The 26,402-nt window shown below is 44.5% G+C and overlaps 1 protein-coding gene across 5 annotated transcripts in view; it reads left to right on the top strand.

The window, feature by feature from the left end:
* Positions 1-26,402, top strand: part of TJP2 (tight junction protein 2) — an 84,522-nt gene that overhangs the window by 40,034 nt on the left and 18,086 nt on the right. For 3 of the 5 annotated variants that reach the window (XM_035099637.2, XM_060280044.1, XM_060280043.1), the window contains 9 exons: positions 14,036-14,089; positions 16,709-16,833; positions 18,083-18,185; positions 19,023-19,599; positions 20,154-20,257; positions 20,423-20,576; positions 21,383-21,494; positions 21,578-21,711; positions 24,145-24,211. In XM_035099637.2, the coding sequence (XP_034955528.1) occupies positions 14,045-14,089; positions 16,709-16,833; positions 18,083-18,185; positions 19,023-19,599; positions 20,154-20,257; positions 20,423-20,576; positions 21,383-21,494; positions 21,578-21,711; positions 24,145-24,211 (1,421 nt within the window). In that variant the 5' untranslated portion in view covers positions 14,036-14,044. Of the gene's footprint in view, positions 1-3,194; positions 8,256-14,035; positions 14,090-16,708; positions 16,834-18,082; positions 18,186-19,022; positions 19,600-20,153; positions 20,258-20,422; positions 20,577-21,382; positions 21,495-21,577; positions 21,712-24,144; positions 24,212-26,402 lie in introns of those variants that run through there. The other 2 variants (XM_035099640.2, XM_035099639.2) reach the window with 1 other exon arrangement.

The following is a 26,402-nucleotide window of genomic DNA, read 5'->3' as shown; positions in this document are numbered from 1 at the left end:
CAGCACAATTTTGGTGGTTAAAAAAGTAGGCTTATACTTGAGTATATATGGTAATTTGTTTAATAATTCTGCTGGCCAGGATACTGCTGGTCATAATTTCTGTAGTATAAAGCAGTTTAACTTTCTTCCTCTAGCCATTCTATCTTTATCACTTTTGTATCTAACCTTTGTCATAATTTCTGTAGTATAAAGCTTGAATGTTTTATTTAACATATTAAAAATACTTAGTTTAAATTTTGAGCATGTAAAAAATTGGCATGTTGTTCAGCAAGATAATATAGTGAAAATATGATATCCAGCCCAACTGTAGGAGGCAGTGAAACCAATCGTACACAATAGTGCCAGATGATTATTTTTGTTTTTAGCTACTTTTTGTATTATTTGTTTCCTTTGACATGAGCTACAGATGGTAAAAAATACAGCTATAAAAACCTGTATTAAACTTTTGACAGTATAGCTGTTGTTTGTTTTGCTTGGTTGTCTTAAAATTACAGTAGAGGCCCTTTGAGAGTACTGCTTGCCAATGCCTTCTAGCTATTAGCTAGTGGAAACTCTATGCATATCTATTATTCATTTTTAGTTTAAATAATGTAGTTTACTTAATCTGAACTGGTTTCCTTTGTATGGACCCAATAAAATGTTGATCATTGGAGCTTGTGAAATTATGCAAACATTTTAGATTTTAACATGATTGTGTCGAATGAAACATCATTTTGCTTTGTGATTGGTCATTGCTGCTGATGAGTGATAAACAGGACTTGACCTGCCTTCCTTTCAAAAGGCTTTCTTTTCTCTTTCTCTGTTCTCTTTTTGGATGTTGGCACAAGGCTTATCTTCCTGGCTTATGCGAAAGTATTCAGTATCCAAGGTTGTTCTTTCAAAATACAGGATTGGGCCCAGACTGAGTAACCTCAATGGGTTTAACTACTGTAGTTTCATTATGGAGCAGCTTGGGGACTAGCCATCAAGAATAACTTTGTCAGAGGAGCATAATGTGATGGTTGTGTATATACAAGGAGAAAGCAGCTTAGAGCATGTCCACAACATCTGTTTATCATGTTGCAAGTAGTTGGTGCTCAGGTTCATCAGCCTGAGTCTTAGAGCCATAGAATTGTAGACTTGGAAGGGACTTCAAGGGTCATCTAGTCCAACCCGCTGCAATGCAGGAATCTCAGCTAAAGCATTCATGACAGATGGCCACCCAACCTCTGCTTAAAAACCTCCAAGGAAGGAGAGTCCTCTTACTGCCAAAGTTCTTCCTGATGTTGAGTTGGAATCTTCTTTCCTGTATTCTGGATTTCTTGACATTCCCTACTTATTCTGGATTTCTTGTGTTCCGTTAACAAAATGCTAATTTCCCCATGATTAGTTTTTGAAATGTCTTCATCATAGCTACATCTCCACTATAAGGTTCCCCCCCCTTTGTATTCCTTGAGTTTGAACCAGATGGACGGGCTATAAATAATAAAATTATTATTATTATTATTATTATTATTACATACCTATACAGTAATTTCTGGCAACAAGCACCATATTTCTTATGAAATGAAGGTGCTGGTACTGGAATTCTGACCTTGGATAATCTTGGTTATTTTCCTGCCCTAGCTGCTATAGTCTGTTAGCTAGATAGAGGTTGAGATCTGTAGCAGAGCAATGGATTGTCCTGGGACAAGCAGCTCTGCAAGCAGGTTGGAAACCTAAAGCCATAGCTGCCAAGTTTTCCCTTTTCTCGCGAGGAAGCCTATTCAGCATAAGGGAAAATCCCTTAAAAAAAGGGATAACTTGGCAGCTATGCCTAAAGCTTAGAGGGGGTCTAGGAATTGCTCAGGAGAGGTTTATTGTACCAGCAGTATTTGGACCCCCTCCAAATGTGAAATACCACTACACCTTTTCCCACCACGGCCTAAAAATGAAAAGGAGCAAGCCTTGGTTTTGGCAAAACTCCCAAGACTTGTAGGTAAGGTCATTTAGTTTACCTCTGAATTATTTTTGACATTGGTAATTATTTTTGATTTCTCGGCAGATGGGCCGAGGAGGGCGTCACAGCAAGAGAGGCCAGTGACTGGAGCCTTGGGGCCAAGGGGGGGGGCACCCTTGCAGGGCGCGGGAGGGAGCTCCCTCTCTTCCTCCTTCTCCTTCTCCTTCCCCGGGCCACTTGCTTGCTGAACAGATCCAGGTCTTGGGTGCTTTGTCCCCCCTTAATATTTTATTGCAGACATCCATCAATGGTTGAATCAGCCAGTCTTTAAGTGTCTTATAATATTTTGATGTCAGTCCATCTGGTCCTGGTGCCTTGCCGATTTGCATTTGATTAATTGCCAGCTGGCCTGGCAGTAGGAACTCGGAGCAAGTCCCGCCGCCACTTCTTAGCTAGGAGGAGGCTGCCGGTGAAGCGGCCGTGGCCAGTGGTGAGCCCCCTCGGGCGCCTGCCTTGAGCGCGCCAGTCTCCCTGGGCCCGGCACGATCCGGAGGGAGGAGCGAGCAAGCGGCAGCCCGCAACACAGCCGCCGCGTCTCCGAGGACATGAGGGCAAGAGCCCACGCCCAGGCAGGTGGGTTCGGGTGCCAAAGAAAAAGAACCTTGCTAGAGACAGAAGCGACCTCCCTCAGAAGGTGAAAGGCAGGGGGCTGCTTGGGGGCTGTGGGCTAAACTGAAACCCCCACCCCCCAACCGCGCTGCCACCCTGGGCTCGAAGCACATGTTGCTGCTCCAGTCCCACCCACACATCCCAAGAGACCACCAGTAAAATAAAATTTAAAAAGAGTCGCTGGGGATGGGGGCGCTTGGAAATGCGTGGAGCCTCTTAGTTTGGCAATCAAGCCAAAGGAAACGTGCGCGCGCACAAAAATAGGAAAGCGCTGCCTTCCCGGCAGAAAGCAGCCACCCCTCCGCCCCCAAAGGCAGCCCTCTGACACAAACGCCAGGGCGGGGCGGGCTGCGCGCCTCGTTCCTTTCAGGAGGACGCAGCAGGCGGTTTAGCGGGTCGGGGCTGCTGGGCGGGCCGCGAAGGCATCCTCCGGGCACAGAGGGTGGGAGGACCCCCGTGGGTGTGTGGGGCGCCCAAGGGATCCCTGCACCATGGCACCACTGAAGCTTAAGGCGGCCCTGATTTCACGCATGTCCAACAAGAAGTAGGATGTGAACTGGCAGGGATGGGGGCAGGGAGGGGGCGGGTGCTGACAGGGCAGGCATGGGCACACACAGGCAAGAGCACATCAGGATGAGGTGGTGGCTGCTCAGGCCCGTCTCCAGCGGAGTGGGTGTGGCGACCGACCAGAATTCACCCCAGGATTGACTGGTAGATCGCGACCAATGCCTTGGACATGTCTGTTGTATGTTTCTCTCATCCTGTTATTTTGTTACAGTTTTCTCTCAGTTTATTATTAAGGCTTAGTTTACATTTACATGAGCCACGTATTTTTCTGAAACAAAAAAAAACTCTGCTGAGGAAAGGTGTAGAATATCCTAAACTTGAGTGAGCGAAGGGATATTGCCAGTTTGCCAGGAGGATTGGTTTGGTTAATCATCCCCCCACCTCTACAACATTCCCATCCTACAAAAACACTCAAAGCTTACTATAGAGAAGTGAGAAGTTCAGGTATTGCATTTGTCTAAAGAGGCAGGGAAACCTGTAAGACACTTCTCTGCCCAGAAATGTTGGCATTTGCACCCATTTTATCCAGTGGGCAGCCAGTGACCTCCCTGGGTTCCTGAATGGCAGGAGGCTGCCCATTGCAAGACAGAACTTGCAAAGAGAATATTGAAATGAGTTGCACAGGCTGCTTTTACAGAAGTAGGGCAAGGTCTGAGAGATTCATATGGACAACTTGTTTTCCTGGGTTATCATCACAAGAAGGCCATGGAAGAGATAAGTTTTTCTGGAAAAGAAATCAGTTAAATGGGGCCTTGTAGCTGATCAATTGATGCTTTGTTCCCTAGCTAATGACATCTAGCAGTTCCACTAAAAAGCCTTTTTGCAAATGTATCAAGAAAGTTATGCCTATGTCAGTGGGCATCACTCCCTCCATTCAGATCCTGAATTCTCTTGCCCAGACCTAACAATTGCAGCACAAACAGTTTACAATGGATTATACAGTAGAACAAAGAGTCCAGTGTCTGGAAGAATCCTCAGAATTAAGCAAAGAGGTTTCTGGTTATCATTGTCCTGATTCAGTTCTCAGTTAAATGGCTGAATATAGTTTAAGCCTTTATTTCAGTTTTAATTGGTGGTGTCAGAGAGTATGCATACAAATCAGGCTCACACTGCTAAGTCTGTTAGTAGGTTAACGTATGACTTCAAGTTGAAATAATTTCCTTTATTTCTTTTAGCAATATATCACATTTAATTTTACTGTATATTTAAATATAAGCTGGAATCATAGAGTTGGAAGGTCTTTAAGCAGAGGCTTGACAGGCATATGTCAGGAATGCTTTGATGGTGTTTCCCGCTTGGCAGGGGGTTGGACTGGATGGCCCTTGTGGTCTCTTCCAACTCTATGATGGTTATCTATGCTGTAAAGCTGTGTTTCCCAAACTTTGAATAATCATGTACGCCTTCTGAAAGTTTATTCTTACTGGCATTCCCCTTCTTAGAAGAAGATAATTGGGGAGTAGTTTTAATAATACTATTTTAGCTTTGAATTGTTTTATGCAGCTAAAAAAGCTATGATGAATTATAATTATAATTTCTGCCATGTACCCTTTGAACCCCATTCATGTCTCGCTAAGGGTACATGTACCACACTTTGGGAAACACTCCTGTAAAGGATCGAGCCTTATGCCTCTGTGTTCAAGTGGCAGAACTAGCCAGCTTCTCTTGAGCACAAGGACTTCCCAGTTGCAGGGAGGGCATCATGGTGAGGGTTGTGAGAGAAGACCAGTTGTTCTGGGAGCATCCAAAACTGAAGTTGGCACTTGGAGATGCTTAGCTTTGAAGTAGCAGGTTGTCTTGAGCTGCAAGTAGATGGGTCTCTTCTAATATTTTCAGAGAGCTCTATTGGCTGCCTTGTCTAGGAATGACGTTGTTGGGATTAGCCTCTCTGAAACGTTTTTCTGTACAAGCCCCATCAAATGAGGAGGAGGAGTAGGAGTTTAAAAATAGTATTCTGTCTCATGTTTTTAGACCCTGCTTAGTCATGCTTTGTTTATGTAATGATGAAAGAATTGGAGAAATCTGCCTTATCCATAAAGTATCTGCTGTGGACAGTGATACTACTGTTCAAATGGTGGCTTTACACACACACACACACACACACACACACACACACACACACACACACACACACAAACACACATTTTAAAGAGAATCCCCAGAGAATTTACATGAACATTCTAAATTTGATACTTAGCTGCAGAAATCCTAGGAAGTGTGCACAAACTAGTGGTTTTTAGAAGTTTGTCTTCCTATCTGTTGTTTTAAGACTTAAGTGAATCTGGTAAAAAGAATTTGAATGGAAAAAGATGTTTTGCTTTCCAATTACTGTATCAGAGAGAGAGAGTGTTCCTTGCTTTCCTCTGTCTTGTCAAATAGCTGATTAATACCACCATCTAGTGGGAATTTAGTTTATAGGTCATTTGCTGTTTTAACACCCATCACTTCTGTAGCAGCTGTGGCCAATCAATTTAATTTACACTGGCCATTGGCATTACTCCAAATTCACAGTAACTGCCGATATGACCAGTAGTGAGTGATTCAGCACCAAATTAAAGGGTTTATCTATTTTTGTGTCATAAATTAACAGTTCTGTTCCCTTGCCTTTCAGTGTGTTTCTGTAAATTCAGAAGCTGCTTAAATTAAGGAGCCATTCAGATCCCATTACGAAAAACAATGAGTTATGAAGCTACAATTTGAGGGCAGAAGGAAAATGAGCTTCACACCGTCATTTAAAAGCAGCAGCAAAGAATATGCATAAAGCTTCTTCACTTGATCAACCAAAAACACCACAAAACAAAACAAAAATGTGCTAGCCTTTTCCCAGGTCTTTCCTGACCTGACAGTCATTCATCTTTACTGACTACTAACTGTATCCATGGCACAAATTCCTTCTCCCTCCCTTTACCATGGGGTCTCAGCAACCTTTTCTGCCTCTTACACGCTACGGAAAGGAGTCCTGGCAGTCCAGTGCCAACTTAGGGTGCTCCAGATAGAACGGGAAGAAATTTTAAACACGATTGCGTTCTGACGCGCACCAGTCTCTTGGATCTTGGTGCTGCAGGTGCAGCTGGATTACGATAGTACAAAAAGAGAATTTTGAAACAGAGCCCAAGTCGCCTGCTATCAAAACTGGCCACTTGGACCAGCCCTTGGGGCATCTTACTTGGGGAAAATGAAAAGTTTCAGATCTCAGGTTCCCTTGGGTGTCAGAATGACAGGGAATGAGAGGTTTGATTGGGGTTCTTCCCTTGCAGTTAATTGCCTCTCTAAGGACAATTAGGGTGGCTGGAGAACCCCATTTCTCCTGTTCTCCACTCCCCCTCCTAGCTACCTATTGCCAGGAAGACTGGGAGTGAGGGCAAAAGATATAGAAAAGTTGAGTTTGAGAATCTTGGTTGCTGGGTGTTTCAGAGAATCCCGCCCACGTCCGCATGTGCTGCTCCTGGTGATCCCAGGATCTTTTACTAATTTATGGCTGGCCTGATCAAGCATTGCTTCCTCTGGTTAGCCCCGTTGGAACTCCAGTTATTTCCAGACCCTGGGATCACTGGAGGACTGGTGGCTCCTCCTGGCAAATGGCCTGGTGCGCGCTGGTCCTTCCTCGCCCCCAGATACCGGGCAACCGATGGTCCCTTCGTGTGTCGCCATCTGTTGTAAACAAAATCTGCCCTTACGGGGTATACAAGAGCCCTTATAGAGTCCTTTGCAGGTTCTCCATCGGTAGGAGAAAATAACAGAGGCCAACCAGAGAATATTGGGAAGCAAAGCAGCTTGTAAGCCTGTTCTTTATTGAACTCTTGCAACAGGGTGCTCCCCTTCCAGGCAGGAGAAAGGAGGAGGACCCAGAACAAAGGTGTGCCCACCCTTATATAGACATTTTAAATTGCCTGCCCTGGAGTCCAAGACCACCCCCAGAAACCTCATACATAGATCACAGAAGGGGTGTAGCCCAAGACCACTCCCCAGATACATCATACCTACATCACAGAAAAGGCAGTCTACAACAGAAATTTGAATGTTGTTGTTTTCCTGTCTGCCAGGTTATCTGATAATGCCTTTTCTGGTGGTCTGGCCATTCCTTTGAGATGGTAATCACTTAATTCCTGAGACAAGGGGGAGGTTTCCTCACCCCCTCCCTCCTTGCAGAGAAACATTTGGTCAGTTTGGGGAGTCAAAATGGTTTCAGGACTATGCTGCTCCAGACACGTGGTTTATATTTTTGTGCACCTGTTTGCTTAGGTATATATATGATCTTAATTTATTTATTTTTACACTCCTCTTCATGCAAACTCTGAGGTAGTGCGGTAAGCAAGGCAGCATTCTCCTTGTTCCGATATTCTTCCAGTTCCTGCTTTGAAAGCCAGGAGGTGGCATCATTGAGCTATAGGTTTGCACAGCAGCTGTGGGAGCCTCTTGTGGAGAGAGGAAGATACTGGAGGTGTTTGCATCCCCTCTGCCTCACCTCTGATGGGAGAAGGTCAGAAGGGGAAGCCTGAGATGGACCAAGCAGCAAGACACATGGGAGCTGAGATGGTTTACAGTACGGAGTTGTCCTTCTCTCATCTCTTTCCCCCAGTAGCTTTACAGCTGTGATTGCAGAGGCCAGCCAAATGGCATATGCCCCAATAAGCAAAGTCTGTGTCCTAAATGCTGCTTACAGATCAGGCAAATACTTCTCCTGTAACTGCAAATTCCTCACATTTCTGCATTTTCTTTGGGGATGGGGAGGAGACTGTATGTTGATGCTTGCCTAGTGGTGACACCAGCAAGTTATTTAAATAGGAATTAAATTGCGGTACTGGGTTGTTTATTTTCTGTTTTAAGATAGTAACATTTGTTTTGGGAGTAGAGTAGATGTGTTGCCATTTGTACATCTATGGGTTTAATATGTCATTGTGTGAAATGAAGGCAGGATTGGCTGAGTATGTAGGGCACAATTGTATTAGAATTACATAACAATGTTTGAGTGGTGGAACCTGATGAAAAGACAGGGATGTTAGAGTCCCTTAACAGACTATATTGTGCCACAATGAAGACAGCTCAAGCTCTGCAACGAATGTGGCTACATGCTGTGAAAAAGTTGAGGATTCTAAAATGGCATGTGAGTTTATCTTTGAAAAATATATACCATTAATATTTCCTATTGTCTCATCCATACTAAGATTTTGTGTTTTAAAATGTGGAAGAAGACATGATTCTTGACTACCTTCAACATTGTTGTGCTTTATTTTAGTCTCAAATAGTTTAGCATTAAGTGGCTCCCTGATTTCCATGCCTTCCGAGTGGCTGGGGGAAGCTTGCTTGCTTGCTGTGTCATTCAAGCTCATCATCACATTAGTCTTCTAATTAGAATGAATTAGCATGAAATCTGTGTAAAATTGTGCTTGAGAAGATTGTTTATTAAATAATTATTCTTCTTTTAATGTAGGCTTAATAGAATGTGCTAGGTCAGGGGTGTCAAACACAAATTCATCGGGGGCCGCATCAGCAGTTTGGTCACCCTCAAAGGGCCGGTTGTGTCTGTAGGACTATGTGTCCACTCTTTATTATCATAAATTATTGTCACTGCATTCAATTATTACTGTTTTTTGTAATAATGTAAGGTCATTCCCACCCCCACGCGGATCACATTCCTGTGTCATGGCACGTGTGTGGGAGGGGATGTAAATGAGGGAAATTTGAACAAAAGGTGGGGATCGATGGCTTCCGGGGGGGGGGGGGGCTCAACTAAACCTTCGGCAGGAAGGAGAAAGCCACTGCTGGGATTAAAAACCTGCAGATGGAAAGAGGGCTTCCCTCTCCCGCCCTGCGCACACCCAAACCCCGCTAGGCAGGATGCCACACGCTGCAACCCACCCCATGCTTTGGAGAGGGGCAGGAACATGCTGTGCAGCGCCAACTCCCTGCTTTGCTTTTGCATCTTCCCTCCTCAGCGCCAGAGTCCCTTCCCCTCGCGCTGAGGGAGGGCAGTGGGTTTCCCGAGGAGGAAGGCGGTGGCAGCCCCAGCGGACGTGCATCTTCGCCTCAGAGCTGCTCTTCCCCCCACCCGCACTGTTGTCGTCTTCGCCGCCGCCTCTCCCTACCGGGACTGCAGGCAGAGGGGCTTGAAAACCTCCCCCCCCAAAAAAAATTCCCCTCCCACCTACTCAAACCGCGAGGCGACTCCATCTGGAGCCCTACATCACGAGGGGCTGAGAGGAGGTGGCGGCAGAGCGGGAAGAGCAGGAACCCGTGCCGTCGTCGCCGCCTCCCTCCCGGCCGCCCCCCGGGGAGCAGCTCCACCGGAACTGAGAAGCCAAAGGGCAGCTCGGGGTGGGGGGCAGAGCAAAGGCCAGGGACCCTCCCGAGTGTCTATGAGGAGAAAACGGGGGAAGAGGGAAGAGAAACCCGGATCCATCAAGAGAGCGGCTGTTGCGCTTCGCCCTCAGGCTCACTCCGCGTCCCTTTTGCCCGCTCGCTTGCCCACCTCCCGGATGCAGCCGAGGAGAGGAAGGGAAGCGGCGGGCGGCGGCTCCCCAGTGCCACCTCACTCGCTCTTGGAGACAACAGCAAAGCCCGCCAAAAAAAAATGCAACGCTGCTCCGTCCTGGCACCAACTTTGCCGGCGGCGCCTGTAGGGCTTTCCTACCTCCTCGGCGGGCTTCCTCCTCCTCCTCCTGCATCTCACTTCCCCGTCTGGCTGCTTTGCCACCGCCTCCCTCAGCCTCATTCGAAATTGAAATTCCCTGGCCAAGGCCGTCAGCGCGGCTCCAGCGCCCCGGCCTCCGCCTGCAGCCCCGCTCCCGGTTTTGACCCTCGGCCAATCGCAGGCTCCAGAACTACTGTCAGCGGCTACTGTCGGCAGCGGCTACGCGGGCCACATGACGAGGTCTGGCGGGCCGGATTAGGCCCCCGGGCCTTGTGTTTGACACCCGTGTGCTAGGTGAATTACTGGTAATATCTTCACCCGTTTAATTGTGTGACAGTGCAATCAATTAATGTATTCATATTACATTTCTTGCCATTTCCTAAAATGATACACTCATTACTCCTCAGGAATAGGTGCCACTTCCCTTATCCTGTCTCTTGATGCATTTGCAGCCCTAGTGCAACATGTGTGCTAGGTTCACTGGCTCCTGATATACTTGGAGTTCTGTGCTTGCTCTAACAAAATTTAATCTCTGGTACAGCCTGAAGTCTTCAGATGGTGACTTACAACATCTGTGGTCTTACCCAGCCCCCACACTCATTTTGCTCCTTCCATTAATCTGTCAGCATTGGTTAGTATCTCGGCAACAACAAACAGCTGTAAATTTTATGATGTTAAAGAGATTATGAGTTAGAGATTTAGGACAGAGCAGATGGCTTTTGTGCCTTGTGAACTCCCAAGGTGAACTTCCCGTACTTTGTTGGTGCTGCACTTTATATCCTACACAGAATGTGACCTTAAGAGCTGCTTCCTCTTAGCTTGATTATACCAGCATTCAAAAGCCAAGCATCCCCTTTGTAACAATTTGATGCATGCCATTCCAAGGAAGATTTGACTGTCCTGTCTTCTTCCGAGGCACAGATAGTTCAAACTAATTTGAAATAATTTGTAGTTTTATTCACAAGTAAAAAATAAAAGTATTTAAACATTGTATTCATCAATCTGCACTTCTTAAATTCTGCAAGTAACTGAACATGAGTAGAAATCTATTCATTTCATTTCCAGTACAATAAAACATTTTTCTTACTGAAAATATCCTATTAGTATATATGTAGCTGCCATACAGTAGTAGTAATTATAGTAATTAAAAAGATCTCTGAAATGTTTTTAGTAGCTCTGTGTGTGAGAGAGAATATATTGAACTTGTAATTTATGTAGGGGGCTTTTTTACCTCGAGGCAGGATGTTTTTATTATGGCATCAATCTGCTGAGGATCTGAACTCTGATCAGATTGAAATGACAACGACGACGACGATTTTATTTGTATCACTCCCATCTTTATTATTTGTACCATACCCCAGGCACTTTGGGCAGTTTCTAACAGCTATAAAAACCTAATAAAACATCAAACATTAAAAACCTCCCAATACAGGGCTGCCTTCAGATGTCTTAAAAGTTGTATTTATCTCCGTAACATCTGATGGGAGGGAATTCCACAGCCTGTTTTCCATGTTCTATATGCACTATAAGCTGCCCAGAGTGGCTGAGGAAACCAAGCCAGATGGGCAGGGTAGAAATAATAAATGAACTATTATTACAGTGGTACCTCGGGTTATAAACACTAGGGGTTGCGGAGTCCACTAACCTGGAAGTGTAGTACCTTGGGTTAAGAACTTTACCTCAGGATGAGAACAGAAATTGCACCACAGCGGCAGCGGGAGGCCCCATTAGCTAAAGTGGTGCTTCAGGTTAAGAACGGTTTCAGGTTATGAATGGGCCTCTGGAACGAATTAAGTTCGGAACCAGAGTTACCACTGTATTACAATTATTACTGCTACTACTATTACTACTGCTGCCAAGAAGGAACTGCCATAATGCCCTCAGAGCTGGATCTCAATGTCGGGGTTGGATGATGGGGGTGGAGACGCTCCTTCAGGTCTTCAGGGCCAAGGCCATCTGAGGCTTTAAATGTCAGCACCAAGACTTTGAATTGTGCTCAGAAACATACCAGAGTCAGTGTAGAGTGTAGAGCCTTTAGGTGTTGTATGGTCCTGACATTTGCTCCCAGTCACAAGTCTACCTGCCACACTTTGGATTAGTTGTTGTTTCTGAGGCACCTTCAAAGGTCACCCCACGTAGAGCGCATGGCAGTGGGCAGCATCTTCGCTCTTAGAAAGCACCAATTGACTGCCCTGTGGTTCACCAGGCGCCATGGATGGTGGTCCTGTTGTAGGAACACCCCTATTTCTGGTGGCACATCAAGAGACTATCATGGCAGCATCCGGTTATGCTGCACATAGTAAGGATGAGAGCACTATCTGTGGGGGAGGGGATGTGGGGGTTACAGTGTGGTGTAGTGGTTAAGAGCGGTAGTCTCGTAATCTGGTGAACCGGGTTCACGTCTCCGCTCCTCCACATGCAGCTGCTGGGTGACCTTCTCTGAAGTCTCTCAGCCTGACTCACCTCACAGAGTGTTTGTTGTGGGGGAGGAAGGGAAAGGAGATTGTTAGCCACTTTGAGACTCCTTCAGGTAGTGATAAAGCGGGATATCAAATCCAAACTATTCTCTCTCCTCCTCCTCCTCCTCCTCCTCCTCCTCCTCCTCCTCCTCCTCCTCCTCCTCCTTCTTCTTCTTCTTTTCCTTCTTCTATCTCCTTCAGCCTTCCTACATTGAGAAGGGTGGTCTGAAGGGGAATCATAAGATGGCTTAGCAGAATGTTTTACTGTTGGAAACCCTGAATGTGTGTGGAGGACTATAAGTGTGTTCAGTCAAAATGCACTTGCGCTTCCTATACATGCTGCCTTATGTACATGGAACTGTCACCAAAAGCATTTGAAAACCTGCACTGGTACGGAACGCAGTAGGCAGGTTTTGAGAGGGGTTTAAGATTAATTTTGGGGTACAATTCAATGTGGTCATCATTAATTGCATTTTAAAGCCCTATATGGTTAGGGCTTAGACATCTTAAAGATCCAGGCCCGGCTCTAGGGATAGTCTCGGTGGTGCGGGGCCGGCAGGAGGGCACTGCGCGGTAAAGCACGCTGGGCGGGGGTGCCGGAGCGATCTCCATGCCACGGCGCCAGGGATAGGACAGTCCTGGTAGCTAAGGATCATGGGAGTTGTAGGCCAAAACATCTGGAGGGCCGCAGTTTGGGGATGCCCGGTTTAATGTGAGCTAGAGGTCATGTTATTCAAAAGTTCCCTTGGTGCTCCCTCTAGTCCTTTTGCAGCAACAAGGCCCAGCTTTTTCAATAGGCCGCAGCATTGCCAAGCCAAACATTGCCCAGTAGGCCACAGGCAAAACCAAACAGAATATGGGCCTTTCACAGGGGAGGGGGCTCACAGGGATGCGGCACAACAAAGGGCGGGTGGGAAAAACACATAGCCATGAGGGGGGAGGTAGGACCCTGAGTCAGCCAAAGCAGTGGGGGGTGGGGACATTTTCAGGAACATGCGTTGGGTGTGTGTGTCTTATTTTTGAAACTTACAGTAAGAGAGTCAGGGTTGGGACAGGGCAGGTGAGGGGACTCTAAAGGGAGACTCTAAAGGTCCATTTAACACAAAAACCCACAGCAATGTGTGGCCGGGCCAGCTAGTAATATTAATAAAATAACACAGAGCATATATTATTTATTTATTTATTAAACTTCTGTCCCTCCCTCTGCACATCAATCTCTGACTTTCGTCTTCTGGGTTTCTGGGGGTTTTCTTGCTGTTATTCTGTCTCTCACAGGTACAATAAACCTACCATTAAAATTATGGACTGGTCATTTCTTTGTGAGAGGGCAAACAGGAAAATTTAGCAGGGGATCAAATACTTTTCTCCCTCACTGTAGCAGTTTCTCTTAGGGTTTTCCATCATGATAAATTTAATCCAAGTGATCTACATTCAGGCATGTGCTTCCCTGCTACTGAGATTGGTCCTTTGTCAGGCAACAAGTACCACGGGCACAAATATGTAAAGATCTGGATGTGAGCTATTTCTCTCAAGTGTGGTTTCCTTTTTGTGCATACAGATAAAAAACACAGAAAGGGCTTCATGTTCCCCAACCAAAATTGTGTTCTTCAAACGTGTTTATTTTTTATTCAGTTTCTGGCTAATTAATGTCCATTTTTTAAAGCACTGCAGTGTGATGACTGCAAAACATTCCTGCTGTTTGATACTGACTTTGAAAAGTGTATGTTCTTAATTTTGTGAGGACTGTCTTCTGTTGTGATGTTCTATTGATTATTGCTTTTCATTGTCCAACAGGCCCCAGGCATGGAAGAGCTGATATGGGAACAGTATACAGTGACCTTACAAAGGGTGAGAGGTTATTTCTGGTCCTTCCCCCCCCCCCCCAGTCCCTTTCCCCCTTTTTGCATGTGCCATTGTGTTAGTAAATCTGACATAACCCATTAACCTTATTGATCAATTTTTCCTTGTGAAACATTTTAAAGCTTGTTAATTAGAACTGTTAAACTATGCTAAATAGTTTGTTCCACTCTTACATTTTTATTTTTGCGCCAGCAGTGTATTTAAATTCACAGCAATTCATTTCTGTAGAACTATTAAAATATTTAAATTTCAGAGCTCACAATCACCATGATATACTAATATATAACATACTATATAACAACGTCTAAAATAAGGATGTAACCATGTAATGTTACCAGGGTAATGTCCTGACATCTGCTACTACTTAGGGGTCTAAAACTGATACATTTTTACTTACCTTTAACATATTGTTACAGCTGTATATAGTACAGAGCAACAGGGGTGGCAGGAAGCGATGACCGGCTTCACGGTTTTTCCCACATCACAATTTATTACATAACACATGTGCACATCATGATTCGCAATATATCACCGTGTCGAAAATTATGAAACCTTTACCAGGATGTGGACGTCCAACCAATTTTCGATGATGTATTGATAACATTGCCCAGCCCTAGATCCCAGTTGTTGTTGATGATGATGTTGTTTGTTGTTGCTGTTGTTGTTGTTGTTAAATGTCAACCATATTTTTTATTTTAACTTTACCTCCATTAATTCCCACAATTACTCCATACTGAATAATAATAAATTACTCCGTCCTTGACAATTTTAAAGTCTCTCTACTCTACATTGGGCCAATGTTCCATGATTTTTCTTTTCATTATATAGTCACTAGTTCATGTCCAGTTTCACTTCTTCAGTTCCATTTCCTGTTGTGTTTACAATCTACTCCTCTAGAACCTTCCATTTTCTTTTTCTTTTTTCATAATTTTAATAGCATCCTTCTCTGAATTTGCTCCAGATTGTATGCAAAATACTTTCTCTCTGCTAGAGCTGAAGAAAGGCCAGGACTGAAGTTTTCCCCAAGCTTTTTTTTTTTTTTTTTTGCTTTCAACTCCATCAGCACCATATCAAAATAATTCTCCATATCACCATTTGTGATTTTATCTTCTCCTTCTCCAAATTCTTGTATGGAAGTCATTTCCATTTCAGCAGCAGCAACTGCTTCCTTCAATTTAATTATTTCATGATCCAGTCCTGCCAACATTTCATCCATTTGTTCTGAAGCCTCTGAATATTCCCCATTTCCATTTTCCACTTCAGATCCCTCTGGCTCATTTTCTTGCTCAAACATTGATCCAATCATTTTTTATTCTTCAGCCATCAACTGTTGAACAATACCGTCACTGGGAGATCCAACAATACCTTTGCCATGCTGGATGCTTTTGATGTTCTGCATATTAGTATCCCCTCAATCCACTTTAAAATTTTCCCCTTAAAACTGCATTTGCAATTGTGTCTCATCTCACAATGAGGGACCCAGGTGGCGCTGTGGTTAAACCACTGAGCCTAGGGCTTGCTGATCAGAAGGTCGGCGGTTCGAATCCCTGCGACGGGGTGAGCTCCCGTTGCTTGGTCCCAGCTCCTGCCAACCTAGCAGTTCGAAGGCATGTCAAAATGCAAGTAGATAAATAGGAACCGCTACAGCGGGAAGGTAAACGGCGTTTCCATGTGCTGCTCTGGTTTGCCAGAAGCGGCTTTGTCATGCTGGCCACATGACCTGGAAGCTATACACCGGCTCCCTCGGCCAATAATGCGAGATGAGCGCGCAACCCCAGAGTTGGTCACGACTGGACCTAATGGTCAGGGGTCCCTTTACCTTTACCGTTACCTTATCTCAAAGCTCCTTCTTCATGAAGGCTGCTTAACTTCCAGTTTCTCCAGTTATTTAGTGACAGGAAGCAGAAAAAGGATTAAAGATTTTTCACATTGGTTCCTATCATCCGTTTTAATCTTTCTTGTCCACCATAAATCAGGCCTTTCACTTTGCTTTGGAGTAGACACTCTTACGGTAGCAGTTTCCTTTCTGTTTTCTCAACAACAGGAGATGGTACTTACAGATTTTCACGTTGTAGATTTTCCCCAGCAGGTGGGGTGTGTGTGTGTCTCTTTACAGTTTCCTTGTTCTGGAGATGTTTTGAAAAGGAAATGTGCGATTCTTTACCTTACTTACTGTTCGTTAAAAAAAGGTGATTACGTGATGTTTAGGTATGATGGCATTACTCCTCAGCTTGCCAGTTTTTTCTGACTCCCATCCAAGCTGTGAGGCTCAGACAGCAGAAAAGCAGCTTGGATCTAAGCATTTCGAGGTTAACTTCCAGGTCACCCTTATCTCCAGAGTGGTTTAATGGCCAGACTATCTGTCTGACTATTATCAATCACCACATAATTATATTCTGTCAGTGGCAACTAACAGAAAGATAGCCAAATCACCATTCCTCTCTCCCAGAAGTCCCTGAGCAATTTTTAAGAGGTCAAGTCGGCGGAGGCGGGAGTTTGGGAGTCACTAGCCTCTGTCTTGGTAATGTATTCTAACAATTTCAAATTATATTGTGGCTGTTTGTATTAAAAAATATGAGTGTTTTTTCCTCCCTCCTTTCCCTTTAGGACTCAAAGCGAGGGTTTGGGATTGCAGTTTCTGGTGGCAGAGACAACCCTCATTTTGAAAATGGTGAAACATCCATAGTTGTGTCAGATGTCCTTGCAGGTGGCCCAGCAGATGGATTACTTCAGTAAGTAAATGTGCTTATAGCAGTAGCGCCTGTCTCTCTTTGCTCTGATAATTTGTTTGCAAAACACAAAGGTACAGATTTCACAAAATTTGTGCAATTATTTGATCCTGCCATTTTTATGAGGCTGTATCCAACTTAGATAGCTTTACTTTTAGGCAACCTTGCATAGTGGCTAGCACACTAGACTCTGACCAAAATCCCTGCTCAGCTGTGGGATGCATCCAGACAAGAGCATCTCAGGAGGCAGGGGAATGCTGTACAGGAACTGCATGTTTGTTATGTAGGCAGCAAGGCTCATGCTGGTCCCGCTTTCCTAGCATCTGCGTTGGCCTGCAGATCCATGCCTTTAGATCCCAAACTTCAGAATTCCATGATTGGTTGTATGTCCTGGCTGGGGCTGGTGGGATAGTCCAGACTCAGAGCATCTGGAGGGCACTTGGTTGGGAAAGACTAGCAAATTCATGACAGCTACACTAGTTTAATAAAGGAGAAAATGTCACTCTCTGCCACCAGGATAGTGGTGAATACTGAGCAAGGAGCCCTGGCATTAGGGCTGGGAGATGTTGAGAGGCCTCATGCGTTCCATTTCCTTGCTTGTGTTTTGGTCATTGGAAATTGATGTCTATGGGATTAGGCTCTGGGAATATGTTGTGAGGACAATTAAATGTAAAACAACCAAGGGAGGAAATCTTCAGCTTTCCAGCAATGTTGAACTATAACTATAATGAGACATTGCTTATGTTATTAAGCAAATATCATTTGTCTTATACTGAATTTAATGGAACATAATGTCACTGTAGAGATAAACGAGCTCAGTTCAGTACTGCTCTGACTGCAGTGCCTGAACACAAAGGGATCTCCATGGGGCATTGCAGAGCCCCGTCTTCTCCCCCTATGTGCTCAGGAACTAAGAATGGCAGCATAGGAAAAGGCCTGGGGGGGGGGGCTTCTCATGGCTTCCGTGTCCTCATTTCTTGACTGAGCTGAGTAGAGAGGGCTGGATGGATCTCTGCCACTGCAGTAGGACTGGACTGACCCCAGTCCCCACTCAACCAGGAAGCCACTCACTCATGCTCAGCCTAACCTACCTCACAGTGTTGTTGTGGGGAATAAATAAGGAGGGGGAGAATAATGTAAGTCACCTTGAGTTCCATGGAGAAAAAGGAGGGATATAAAGGCAATAAACAAACCCCACCCTTTTTTATCGATGTTAATATTTTCTAATTGACAACATGCTTCTGTTTTGCAGAGAGAACGATAGAGTGGTTATGGTTAATAATACACCCATGGAAAATGTGGCCCATTCTTTTGCTGTGCAGCAGTTAAGGAAAAGTGGGAAAGTGGCTACCATTGTAAGTTAACATGTATTTGCAGAAGTATTTACATTCTATCATCAAGGAGAAGTTAATGCCACTCTGCACTTAAAATGAGTATTAATACGTCTGAAATATAAAGACCTGAGCTTTGGTAGACAAAAACTGTATTATTTTTAATGGAAAGGGAGGAGATTTCTCAGGCCTCCTGTAGAGATGCTGATGTCTTATAAAAAGCACTTACCTGCGAAGCTGATTTCCATGTTTAAAGGTGCTCAGTGAGTGCACAGGCTTTTTTCTGCACCAGTGACCTGCTGTTTAGGTGGGCATTCTGCTGGCATCTTAACTATGGAGCAGCTGCATGGAATGCTGCTCGCCAGCTTGGCTGAAGTGCTGTGCTGCATTGCGTCTAAGTTGGGTTTCGCAAACATAAAGGTAAAGGGCCCCCTGACCATTAGGTCCAGTCATGACTGACTCTGGGGTTGCGGCGCTCATCTCACGTTATTGGCCGAGGGAGCCGGCGTACAGCTTCCAGGTCATGTGGCCAGCATGACAAAGCCGCTTCTGGTGAACCAGAGCAGCGCACGGAAATGCCGTTTACCTTCCCCCTGGAGCGGTACCTATTTATCTACTTGCACTTTGACATGCTTTTGAACTGCTAGGTGGGCAGGAGCTGGAACCAAGCAATGGGAGCTCACCCCGTCATGGGGATTTGAACCACCGACCTTCTGATCGGCAAGCCCCAGGCTCTGTGGTTTAACCCACAGCACCACCCGCATCCTTGTTTTGCAAACATAGTGATTTTTATTTTTATTTTTGCAGCTGAATGTAAAATGATTGTGGCTTTTACAAATTTTTCTCATGTTTTGCAAACAGATAGTTAAAAGACCTCGCCAAGTGCAGCTCCCAGCTGTGAGAAGAAGCCCCTCTCTGGACTACGACTACCGGCCCTTTGACGTTATGGATAGCCGTGCTGAGTTTGATGGCAGAAGCACTCGAAGTGGCTACAGTGAAAGGAGTTGGTATAGTGGGAATGGGGGCCGGAGCCAGAGCTGGGGAGACCACCTGGACCGGGGCTACAGGACTGGCCGTGACCGGGGGCGCCAGCACAGCAGAGAGCGCAGCTACAGCCGCGATCAAAATCGTGGCCAGAGCATGGACAGAGAGAGGAGCTTGGACCACGAATACCAAAGACCCCGAAGCAGAGGCAGGAGCATGGATAGAGAGGATGAATATGACCGGCGCTATGGTGGTGATCGGAGTGTGCACCGAGACTACGACTGGAGAACCCGTCTTGAAGCCCCTCGTGAGAGGGAAGCCAAGAGCGGGAGCAGAGACCGGCTTAATTCCCGCAGCCCTTCCCCCGAATTGCAACCTCAGTATGACTATGGAGCACATCAAGACCCCGGTGGGCCAGTTAATGTTCTCCTCACAAAAAGCAGATCAAATGAAGGCAAGTGCCCGGCATCTTTTGGTGGGAGGTTGAAATAAATGCCTCCTCCTTGCTTTTACCTCCCCTCCCCTTCGTTCTCTCCTTCAGTCTTTTGCATTCTCAAACTCTGAATGTTTCTCAGATGATCTCCAGGGTCTTCTGTCTATGTCACCAGGCTATTGCCAGTAGACACAGGAGACAGTGCAACATTAGGAGCCCACAAACTAGCATGGAACTCGGTCAAATCGGGAACCCATGAAGCTGAACTTGCCTGCCAGCCCTTCGTCATACCTTGCCCTGGCACTTGATACTTCCTTGTTTTTGCATCCCAGGCAATCAGCCAGATTAGTAGCTATATGTAAACTCTTGGTGACCCTCGTTACCTGGCCAGTAGATTCTATTTGGCCTGATGTGCCACAGCTGCATTGCTCAGGTCCCCCCTTTGTCCTCCAATCCACTGAGAAAGACCAAATGCCATTGATGGCTCCCTCCACATGCATATATTGGAAACCATTGGCATATAGCATGCTTCGTCTGCCAAACTGCCAAACTGTCTCTTATTGTTCCACTTGCAGAATATGGCCTTCGACTTGGAAGTCAGATTTTCATCAAAGAAATGACCAGCACCGGGCTTGCAACCAAGGATGGCAATTTGCACGAAGGGGACATCATTCTCAAAGTATGTTTTTGTATTAAGGGCCCTTAATTTCTTATGGTTTGAGGGAGATGGGCACTTTGCAAGTTCTGTCCATTTGCAATTAGTGAATGGAGATTCAGCTCTGAACTGGTCTGTCAGAACCGTTTGTGCTGAAAGTGTAAGTAAATATGTTTGTCTCACATCCAGATCAATGGTACAGTGACAGAGAATATGTCTTTATTTGATGCCAGAAAATTGATTGAGAAATCAAGAGGAAAACTCCAGTTGGTTGTCCTAAGGGATAGAAAACAAACCCTAATCAACATTCCTTCCATGCATGACAGCGAGTCAGAAATAGAAGGTGAGAGCTTAGAAGCGGAGCTAAAGTCACTTTCCTATTTAAGAATTTATTTGCAGCATGTGACAGAATAAATAAAAATATACTTTCACAAAAATGTACTCAGCTAGACAGAAAACAAAAGTTGCTAAGTGTAAAAGCTCGTGTGTTTTTTGTGGTACAGATTTTGAGACTTGGAAATCTGTACCTGTAACTGGTCTGAAGTGTGACCAATTTTTTTGAGTCAAGGCAAGGCATGTGGGTGAGTTCCTTTGCCCCAAGCCAAGGCCAATATGAGCTAAGAATATGCCACAAAATGTGTTTTTCATACCAGGTTTCTTCACTTCCATTGCATTCATTGGTCATGCTGTTCTGTTGTATCCATAGGCTGGCTGGGAAGGAGAATACCTCTGAGCATGTGCAGGCTGCTCACTAAAGGTCACTTCTTACATGGCATTTTTCCTGGGAAGAAAAAACTCTATTCAGTGCCAAATATTAAGTGATGATAAGGTCATGGATCTGGTGGCTAGAAGGCCACTTTGCATGTAACTTTCCCAGCTTCCTAAAGACGGTTTATGTAGCTGAGCATGAACATTGGTCCTGCATGTTCCTTCCATGCTCCCATCTACCTCTTGTGTGCTGCCTTAAGCTCACAGGTCCTGCTTTATTTAAGCCAAAGCTCTCTCTTCTATGTGAAGGGGGAGGGGCACTCCAGTGTAATGTCAATAAAACCAACAAGGATGTTCAAATGTTTATTGTGCAGCTGAAAGTCAGTAGATGTTAAAATCACTGGCCAATGTTTCACCATTTATGCTCTCCTCTCTCAACAGATATTTCTGAAATAGAGTCAAACAGGTCTTGCTCCCCTCAGGATGATAGGAGGCTGCACCATTCAGATTTAGATTCTCATTCTTCCAACGAAAAGCTAAAGGAAAAACAGAGGTAGGAGGATGTGGTCTCACTTACATGTGTTACAGTTACTAGATCCTCAACTTTTCTATTAACTTTGTGGATTTTGTTTTAAGTGCAAAAGAAGATCCTGCCAGCAGACTCTCCAAAATGGGAGCAACACCTACGCCTTTTAGATCAACCAGTGATGTCACTGCTGCTTTAATCTCAGAGACAAATAGTGAACCTAAGTACCAAGACGATCCTCCAGGTCAGTTTCACTCTCTCTTGACTTTGAAATGCTTTAATTTCTGCTCCATTCATAGAAATATAAAACCTGATCAGTTGTTAACGCAGACGGTTTTTAGGAAGTACATTTCATTTCTACTGCTCCAGGCTTTCCCTTCTAATAATCTTTGTTGTTTAGTCATTTAGTCGTGTCCGACTCTTTGTGACCCCATGGACCAGAGCACGCCAGGCACTCCTGTCTTCCACTGCCTCCCGCAGTTTGGTCAAACTCATGTTCGTAGCTTCGAGAACACTGTCCAACCATCTCGTCCTCTGTCGCCCCCTTCTCCTTGTGATCTTTCCCAACATCAGGGTCTTTTCCAGGGAGTCTTCTCTTCTCATGAGGTGGCCAAAGTACTGGAGCCTCAGCTTCAGGATCTGTCCTTCCAGTGAGCACTCAGGGCTGATTTCCTTCAGAATGGAGAGGTTTGATCTTATTGCAGTCCATGGGACTCTCAAGAGTCTCCTCCAGCACCATAATTCAAAAGCATCAATTCTTCGGCGATCAGCCTTCTTTATGGCCCAGCTCTCACTTCCATACATCACTACTGGGAAAACCATAGCTTTAACTATATGGACCTTTGTCGGCAAGGTGATGTCTCTGCTTTTTAAGGTGCTGTCTAGGTTTGTCATTGCTTTTCTCCCAAGAAGCAGGCATCTTTTAATTTCGTGACTGCTGTCACCATCTGGAGGTGATGGGACCAGTGGCCATGATCTTAGTTTTTTTTATGTTGCGCTTCAGACCATATTTTGCACTCTCCTCTTTCACCCTCATTAAAAGGTTCTTTAATTCCTCCTCACTTTCTGCCATCAAGGTTGTGTCATCAGCATATCTGAGGTTGTTGATATTTCTTCCGGCAATCTTAATTCCGGTTTGGGATTCATATTCTAATAATCTACTCTGGTGCATTAAGAATCCTTCCCCTAAGCTACTTTTATAGATGGGAGAGAGGACTGCTTGTCTTTTTCAGCACACCAACTGCATACCAAATTATCTTTCAGTTTGTCTTTTAGCAATTGTTGTTTTAAAACAGAAAATAAGCTCAGACATTGGAGGCAGCCCAATACAACTGTATGCGTTTCATACATTTTTGGTTTTTTACTGGTAAACTTCGTGTAAATGTAAATGAGAGGGGCACTACAGGAAACTGAGCTTGTGAAATAAATGCAAAAGTAAAAAGAAAACGTTTCTCCTTCCTCTGTTACAATAGAATTAATATTGGCAGAATGTATTAAACATACAGACATTAAAGACTTGTACCAGAAAAGGCTGGTTGGGCTTTGAGATCTGATTTGTGATATTCAGGTAAACCAACTCAAGAGAGAATCCTAGTTGAGGGGATTACATAGTTGGAAAATAATTTTTTAGCCATATTTAGTATCACCTTGGAATTTATAGTTCAGGTGTCTCCTGGTATTGAATACTTTTAATGATTTCTGCCGATAGATTACAATCTTTTTTTTCTTTTTGAATATTTTATTTGTTGAATATAATAATAATGATGATGATGATGATGATTATTATTAATACCCCACCCATCTGGGCGGATTCCAACAGAAAAATGAAATAAAATAATCTATTAAACATTAAAAGCCTCCCTAAACAGGGCTGCCTTCAAATATAAAAGCAACATATAATCAAATACAAGTAAACAAATACAGTTTCCCCCTACCCCCCCCCCAAGAAAAAACAGCCCCAACTAGGTCCAGGTAATTACATTAGTAATATAATCAACTAAAAAAAATATTTCTACAGTTGCTGGTTTAAAAAATATCATTCCACATGTTCTCATGTGTCTTAGGTGGTTTAAATGCATGTTCTTTCTTTGATGCATATGTAATAAAGGAGGACCAAGTTATGTAGTTTCTCATGTTGTTTTCTTTCACGTACCCGTTCTGTTAACTTTTCCATCGGAATTAATTCCCAGACATAAGCATACCAAACTTCATATACGGTAGGTTCACATTTAATGTCCTCCAGTGTCTAGCAACAGCAAGACGTGCTGCAGTTATAAGTTGTACAATTAAGTCTTTGTCTTTAAGACTTTTTGCTTCATCTGAAAATATAGAAAGAAATGCTATTTTGGGATCTAAATTGATTGAATGAGATGTAATTTGTTCCAATTCCTGAAATATTTTTAACCAGACGTTTTTAATCAATGTGCATTTCCACCACAATGTTCCTTCATTCCCACAATTTCTCCAACATTGTGGCGAAATATTTTTGTCTATTTTGCTTAGCAATGTAGGATGCAAGTACCGCCTGTGGGTTAGCTTTAAGGTGTTTTCTCTCATTCGGGCAGAAATAGCTTGAAATTCTTTTTTTACTCATTTCTCTCTTTTGTGTTTCTTAGAAACAAAATGGAAGCTAGTTCTGTGATTCTGTCTGCATCATGTTGTTTTTTAATACATACAGTTGTTCAGCCCAAGCCAGCCCCAAGAACGTTCCTTCAGCCAAGTCCTGAAGACCTAGCAATATATGGGTATGGGTTTTCCATTTCATCTATTACTTTAATACCTTAAATATGTATGCATCAATATTAAGTGTAATCATAGTTCACCCAAAGCCACAATTTGCAAAATTCACTTCCAAAGAGGATTACAAATTGTGGTTTGGTTCCAGGGATGCAGGTGGCGCTGTGGGTTAAACCACTGAGCCTAGGGCTTGCTGATCAGAAGGTCAGTGTTTTGAATCCCTGCGACGGGGTGAGCTCCTGTTGCTCGGTCCCAGCTCCTGCCAACCTAGCAGTTTGAAAGCACGTCCAAGTGCAAGTAATTAAATGGGTACCGCTACAACGGGAAGGTAAACGGTGTTTCCGTGCGTTGCTCTGGTTCGCCAGAAGCGGATTTATCATGCTGGCCACATGACCTGGAAGCTCTACGCCGGCTCCCTCGGCCAATAGAGCAAGATGAGTGCCGCAACCCCAGAGTCGGTTACGACTGGACCTAATGGTCAGGGGTCCCTTTACCTTTACCTTTACCAACCATGGTAGTTGAAATTGCAGGAGTAGCTGTAATATTAATCATAATTATCTCTTAGAGGGAGATACATTTTTTGACAGAATTACAAGCCTGGTAGATGAAGGGAACGCTGTGGATGTAGCCTATCTTGATTTCAGCAAGGCCTTTGACAAGGTGCCCCATGATATTCTTGTAAAGAAGGTGGTAAAATGTGGGCTAGACAATGCTACCATTCAGTGGATTTGTAACTGGCTTACTGACCGAACCCAAAGGGTGCTCATCAATGGCTCCTCCTCATCCTGGAGAGTAGTGACTAGTGGGGTGCCACAGGGTTCTGTCTTGGGCCCAGTCTTGTTCAACATCTTTATCAATGACTTGGATGATGGGCTTGAGGGCATCCTGAGCAAGTTTGCAGATGACACCAAATTGGGAGGGGTGGCTAACACCCCAGAGGACAGGATCACACTTCAGAATGACCTTAACAGATTAGACAACTGGGCCAAAGCAAACAAGATGAATTTTAACAAGGAGAAATGTAAAGTACTACACTTGGGCAAAAAAAATGAAAGGCACAAATACAGGATGGGAGACACCTGGCTTGAGAGCAGTACATGTGAAAAGGATCTAGGAGTCTTGGTAGACCACAAACTTGACATGAGTCAGCAGTGTGATGCAGCAGCTAAAAAAGCCAATGCAATTCTGGGCTGCATCAATAGGAGTATAGCATCTAGATCAAGGGAAGTAATAGTACCACTGTATTCTGCTCTGGTCAGACCTCACCTGGAGTACTGTGTCCAGTTCTGGGCACCACAGTTCAAGAAGGATACTGATAAGCTGGAACGTGTCCAGAAGAGGGCAACCAAAATGGTCAAAGGCCTGGAAACGATGCCTTATGAGGAACGGCTTAGGGAGCTGGGTATGTTTAGCCTGGAGAAGAGAAGGTTAAGGGGTGATATGATAACCATGTTCAAATATATAAAAGGATGTCATATAGAGGAGGGAGAAAGGTTGTTTTCTGCTGCTCCAGAGAAGCGGACACGGAGCAATGGATTCAAACTTCAAGAAAGAAGATTCCACCTAAACATTAGGAAGAACTTCATGACAGTAAGAGCTGTTCGGCAGTGGAATTTGCTGCCAAGGAGTGTGGTGGAGTCTCCTTCTTTGGAGGTCTTTAAGCAGAGGCTTGACAGCCATCTGTCAGGAATGCTTTGATGGTGTTTCCTGCTTGGCAGGGGGTTGGACTGGATGGCCCTTGTGGTCTCTTCCAACTCTATGATTCTATGATTCTATGATTCTACATAAAAATGGAATTTGCACACCTGAGTTGGAAGGGAGGCTCTGAGACACTCTGAGGCACTTCTGGTCTCCTAACCATGTTAAGACATGCAGCAGCAGCAGCAGTTCTTCATCTCTGCTTCTGATCAGACCTGTAGATACAGGTCACTGCAGCTCGAGATCCCGTGTCTGCTCACAATGTCCAGTCCCACCAAGTGCTCACGCCTGTGAAGACACAATTGTGTAAAACGAGGCTAGGATGCAATGGAATGTGTTCACAGGGAGCCAGATTTGTTCCCATTATTGTGGCTGCCTTTTTCCATTGGTGACCACAGAGTTGACTACCAGCTCAAGGTGTGCACTGTTTTATGTCAACCTTTTCCCCTACCACTATGTTTCAGTATACAGCACATGAAATACTGTAAGTGTGGTGGAAAT

This window comes from Zootoca vivipara, chromosome 11 (genome assembly GCF_963506605.1).
Source record: "Zootoca vivipara chromosome 11, rZooViv1.1, whole genome shotgun sequence".
NCBI lineage: Eukaryota > Metazoa > Chordata > Lepidosauria > Squamata > Lacertidae > Zootoca > Zootoca vivipara.
Note: the sequence above shows the minus strand (reverse complement) of the source record. Positions and strands in the feature narration are given on the sequence as shown.